We start from the raw sequence: 6,000 nt of genomic DNA, 5'->3' as shown, positions 1-6,000 counted from the left end.
ATATATTTTTTGGTGTGTTGCAGAATTTTAATAATTAGTTTATGTGTGTGCCATGAGATGAAAAAAGTTGAAAGTCGTTCTAGTGGAATGAAATATTAATTAACTTAATATGTATTTTGGACAATTATGAGCCAGCAGAGATTGAATGCTTCTCTCATAGACATATCTATTTGTACATGGGCTACTGGCTTTGTGGATTTTCTGTGGTCAAATTAAAATTCTAGTTTTGCTCTGCCTTTTCACTCAGTCTCCTTCTATGTGGCTTAACTGGCTACTAATTAGTGTGTGCTCAGAATGTGTCAACTCATTTTAACGTTAGCCTAAGAATAATGTACGGAGGAAGATGAACTTAAAAATAACTCATTTCAAAGTTCATGTTGGATATAGATAGATCATCCATTGTGTTGGATGTAATCCTTTTTCCTGGAAAACCATCGTGACCATTTCCACATGGAATCATTTCAATTCTGGTATTAGGGGCATAGGGAACACCTTTGTTTGAGGAGAGCCATAGTTTGTTTCTATTGTCTTTGGAGTCAGACCTCCTGTGTTTGCATGCTTACTCTGCCACCTATCAACTCTGCGACTTCTGGCAAGTCACGGGACCTCTTGTGACCTACCTAGCCTCATCAGTTAGATGAGGTTGATATCTACTGGAAAGGCTCATTGAAAGATTTAGATGAGATAATGAATGCGTTGAATTAATGTATGGGGAAGCCCTTAACTGCTTTTTGAGGGTGGTGAAACTTGAATCTTTCTGGTATCAACCACGTAAAAGTGTTAACTTGGATTCCTATCAGCCCAACAGAGGAAGTTTGCATTTGGATTCCGGAGTTAGAGTACTTTGCAATTGGGTCTACAATTGAAATTTAAGAGATTGTTTAAAAAATATCACTGATTCTCACTGGGCCTTGCTTCTAACCGTTTCTCACAGTAGGTACGAAGGACGTAGAATCTGAGGTTGTGTGTCTTATTTTTTGTGTGAGAGCTTAAGGCAGAGAGGGGCTCAGCACAGCCTCCCGGCTCAGCGGCCGCGGTCTACACACTGGGAGAAATGATAGCCCCAGGGCGCCCTAACTTCCAACGCGGGGAGCAATCCAAACCTGGAGGCCGGCGGGGGAGGGGGAGCCTGGTGTGGCGTTGGGGATGGAAGCGGATGCTCCGGGGTCAGCTCAGACTTTCCCCGGCTGAACCCAGAGCCAGAGTCTAGGTGAGCCTGGAGGCGATAAGGGACGCGCGCCTCCCGGCCGGGAGGAGTTAGGTGACGTCACCTCCAGGAGGACTCGCTTTTTCATTAATGAAACCGGCCGGCGCGGGCGCATGCGCGGCAGGCCCCCTTCCCTCTCGCTTCCCCCTCCCCTTTCCCAGCCGCGCTCTCAATCTCTAGCTCGCTGGTTCTCCCTCTCCCGGGGCTGTGGAAAGGATCCCACTTCCGGTGGGGTGTCATGGCGGCGTCTCGGACTGTGATGGCAGTGGGGAGACGGCGCTAGTGGGGAGAGCGACCAAGAGGCCCCCTCCCCTCCCCGGGTCCCCCTCCCCCGTCCCCCTCCCCCCAGCCTCCTCGCCAACGCCCCCTTCCCCTCTCCCCCTCCCGGCTCGGCGCAGGCCCCCCATCCCCACCCCCGTGGGAACGTTCGGAGCCCGCACTGCTCAGACCCTCTCCTCGCCGCTCCCCGCACCTCAGCCCCCGCTCCCCGCCCTCTTCCCGGCCCTGGGCGCCGGCCGCCCCGTCCCTCCGCCGCCCCCCGGCCGCGGGGAGGACATGGCCGCGCACAGGCCGGTGGAATGGGTCCAGGCCGTGGTCAGCCGCTTCGACGAGCAGGTAACGGGCCCGCGGCGGGCGGGAGGTGGGAGCGGTGTGGGGGTGGGGACGGAGTGGAGGAAGGAGCCGCCGCCTCCCCCGCGGCTGCCTCGGGCCCCGGAGGAAGGGAAGGGGGATCAGTGGGGGTGGCCTAGGGGAAGTGCGGGGACGGAGGGGACCGCTGGTGGCTCGGGCTGGCTTTCCCTCTCGACTCGGGGCGTGGGGCCTTTCCCCGTCTACCCCTTGGACCCTCCGTCCCTATTATCCCACCCAGCCCATCCACTCGCTAATAAGGATGAGTGACCTGGGGGCGCTTTCTGGGGCTCTCCATCTGGACTTAATCACCCCCCCCCCTTACTTTTCTTTTCTGAACGGAGGTGGGTAACATTTAGGGGGCTTCCTCTTCCCTCCCTGGCCCTCCTAACTGGGGGTGAGCAACTGAAGGCACCCCAAGGCCCGGCTGGTGTACCCCCAATAGGAGAACGATAACACCCCGCCCCTCCCCCAGTTTCTTCAGCTTCCTCTCTTGGAGGGGGAAGAGTAGAAGAAAGCAGGGAAAGCACAGGTTTTCTTACTTTCTGCTCCTTGGTCTCAGCCTGCTCCTGGAGCTCCAAGTGCACACACACTGCACGTTTTTTGGTGTCCACACGGGTGCCCCCCCATCTTCTTGAGACAACACTGGCTTTTACATTGCTGTTTGCAATGGAAACCATGGTTCTTGATCCCTCTTGCTTCTGAAATATTTTTCCTTCCTTGATAATTGCAATTTCTCCCTTTATTTTTGCCAGCGGGCTGAGGATGTGAATATTGCTTTCCTGAGTGAGCTTCTTGGGGAGTAAGGGGAGAAGGGTGAAAGGAAAGTGGGAAACTGCAGCTGAGCCACTGACAACAGCCAGCAAAGACAGCTGGGATGTGATCCTGGAGCCCATAATTCTGCTAGTGTTTTGTTATTGTTTTTAACTCTCACCTCCTGGTTGACAAGAGAAGTTTCATTGAGAATATGTGGGATGGGAAAAAAAGTTTCATAGCTTGGGGAGGTACCTTTTTATTTCCTGAGCTTCACATAGTAAATCCTAGGGCTCATCAGAATGAATGCACACCGTGCCTTTTGTCAATGGGAATTAGTTTAACTTTGCGTTGCTGTAGGTAGTTTGGGATGGTTTAAAGGGATGTTTTTTTCCCCTCTTCCTGCTGCAGTTCTACCATGGGTTTTCTGTGATGAAGAAACTGTTTGAGATTGAGTCAGTCTATTTTGTCATAAAACATTATAGGAGCTGGATGGAGGGGGTGGGCAGGTGGGCTCCATTTTTATTTGATACATAAACATTTCCTTATGGGGCTCATAGTGTTTCTGACCTACCTAAAAGATATTTGGGAATAGACAGAGGAATTGAGAAGGAATTTGAGAAGAAACTACATAGATAATATAGAATTACCAAGCTGTGAGAGACTTGAAGGAGTTGTTTCACCCATTCTTCTGCTTCCAGACCAAAAAGCATCTAAACCAACTGTACTATTAACTAATCTATCTGAGGAAGTAAAATGTTACCGCATATATTGGATCATACTATTGACAGAGCATTAGATTTAAAACTTGGAAGAAAAGACTTTCTCTGTGAATTTTTTAAAAAGGCTCACAGAAGAACCTCAGTGCTGAACCTTGTAGATAGCACAATCTGGATGCAGGAATTTGAAGGATTCACACCACAATTGTTCCCATTTTTTAAAATTATTTTTTTTCCAATTCATAAACTTTATCTCTTTACTTCTTACCTGTTGATCTCTAGGCTTATATGTCACATATGAAAAATATAGTTTGCTAAATTTCAAAAGATGAATGATTTTAGTTGTATGGTCAGTAATGCAAGAAGATGTTTTATTTTTTCCCCAGTGTTAAAAGACCTTAGGCTTTGTTGCTTGCGTTGTTATGAATATTGTGGAATCAAACTCACCACCATCTGTTAAAAATTAAGGACATAACAGTTTTAAACAGAAGCATTTTTTATATATTCCTTATGTTGTAATTGAGAGAAAGATCCATAGGACAACTTTATTTCTCATATTTTTCTCTTACAAGATTAAAGCCCACTGACTTTGAGATGCAAAAGTATAAGGTTTTTCCTTGTTTAATATAAGGTACATATATACATTAATTTATTATAGAAGTAAATATTGAATTCAAATTGGAGTTTATCTTGAAGTGGTAAAGTGAGAAAACTCAGGCACAGAGAGATTAAATGACTTCTCAAGGTCACATAGCAGACTTAATAACAAGAGCCTCAATATGAAAAGTATTGAATGCTGGACAACCAGGGATATTTTTTCCAAGTATCCTACACATTAAAAAAAAAAAAATCCATTAAATATATTTAGGAGAGAAGAGTACATTTTTACTGAGGGGAGGAAAAAACCCTGCATGTAGTGAGAATTATTTGTATAAGAGTTTTAAATGTTTCTAGTATTTCTGAAAGTTTTACATTTTGGATATATTGTATATACTTTGTTTGGCTGAGTCCAGAGGGAGTCAAGCTGCTTCCTTGGAATTATGGCAAAGACACAGAGTGTATGTTGGGGCAGTGAGCATGTGCATGTCTAAAGATGGCAACTCTGTTTATGTTTGAATTGATGTTTTGGTTGAACTTGGAATATTTGTAGTGATTAAAGCAGAAATGTATTACTAGCCACTGTATTGTTGTATTCTGGTGGCCTTTGCTGAGCAACTTGGTGCAGCAGACCTAGTTTAAAGAAGTGATAGTGTTCCATCTTGACATTTTGAGCGCAAGTCCTTATTTCCAGGTGTGTAAAATAAAATTCCTGTAACCTGTGGGGATTGCACTTACACCTAATATTTATGTCCTAAGTTGAATGATTCTTAACCAATTTTAAAAGTGATTACCTCTGATTAGGGAGATGGCAGTTGCAAAGGTGGATAGCCAGAAAGCTGAATGTATTAGTTATATCAGTTATATAATTAACCTGCCTTTATGGTGCTCAATGGTAAGTTTCTAAGTTGAAATTGACAAATTTTAGGTTTGTATTTTTTTTTTTATCCTCACCCAAGGACATTTTTCCATCTTTTGTTCAGGTAGAGTGGGAGGGAGAGAGAGGAACAGAGAGAGAGAGAGAGAGAGAGAGAGAGAGAGAGAGAGAGAGAAACATCGATGTGAAAAGGGACACATCGAGTGGCTGCCACCCACATGACCGACCAGGGCCACGGACAAACTGCAACTGAGGTACGTGCCCTTAGCGGGAACCGAACCTGGGTCTCTCTGGACTGCAGGCCAACGCTCTAACCGCTGAGCCAAACCGGCCAGGGCAGGTTTGTATTTTTTAACTGTGGCTCAGTAGCTGGGGTACTTAACAAATTAGAACCTCCTTAGATGTCCCACCTAGCTATGCCCCATCAGTGTCTGTGGAACTTTGATTCTGAAAAGAGAGTAAAAGAAAACTGCTACATGAAGGGTTTTGTTTTGTTTTTTTAAGACATTGAAAAAAGGTACCCCTGAATGATGTGTTATAAATGTTCATTTAAGCACTTATATTTTCCATATCTCATCAAGTAAAAACAGTAATATAACGAGCCCCCAAAATATAACACGTTAGAGAATAAACTCTGATTTTTGATTTGTTACAATAGCATATTAGTTGTAAATTGAATGCTAATTGGAATATTCTTTGAATATGTGGTGTAAAATTCACAGTATAGGATGATTGGCAAGTGTTTATGAAATTGCAAGCCACATGTTATTGGCTAAATAGATTTGTGAAACTTTGAAGCTGTTTTGGATTTCTCCTAGTCTTATTCTTAAAGCCTAGTCTGCCATTTATATAAGGCCTTATAAAGTAGGAAATGAATACTCTTCTGGCAAAGAGTGAGTGAGGAAAAAAAAATGCTTATTCTTTATTTTGGAACTCGTCTTTTAAAATGATGATGATGATGATGGTGATTTAGAGAGGAAGGGAGAAGGAAAGAGAGAGATAGAAACATCCATGTGAGAAACATCTATTGACTGCCTCCTGCTTGCCCCCTACTGAGGATCGAGCCTGCAACCCCAGCATGTGCCCTGACCAGGAATCATCGGGGGACCTCTCAGTCCATGGGATGACACTCAATCCACTGAGCCACACCGGCTAGGTGGGAACTCATCTTTTAAACAAGAATGTCTTCCATCTGGCCCTCAGTTCTCTGTGCTCTCCCC

At 45.0% G+C, this 6,000-nt stretch overlaps 1 protein-coding gene across 3 annotated transcripts in view; it reads left to right on the top strand.

The window, feature by feature from the left end:
- The first annotated feature begins 1,378 nt into the window (after positions 1-1,378).
- The window catches only part of NF1 (neurofibromin 1), a 268,601-nt gene continuing 263,979 nt past the window's right edge, over positions 1,379-6,000 (top strand). For all 3 annotated transcript variants that reach the window (XM_036268575.1, XM_036268573.1, XM_036268574.1), the window contains exon 1: positions 1,379-1,822. In XM_036268575.1, the coding sequence (XP_036124468.1) occupies positions 1,763-1,822 (60 nt within the window). In that variant the 5' untranslated portion in view covers positions 1,379-1,762. The remainder of the gene's footprint in view (positions 1,823-6,000) is intronic.

The sequence above is a fragment of the Molossus molossus genome, unplaced genomic scaffold (genome assembly GCF_014108415.1).
Source record: "Molossus molossus isolate mMolMol1 unplaced genomic scaffold, mMolMol1.p scaffold_m16_p_19, whole genome shotgun sequence".
Classification (NCBI taxonomy): Eukaryota; Metazoa; Chordata; class Mammalia; order Chiroptera; family Molossidae; genus Molossus; species Molossus molossus.
The sequence above is the reverse complement of the archived record's forward strand: the minus strand, read 5'-3'. Positions and strand labels throughout refer to the sequence as shown.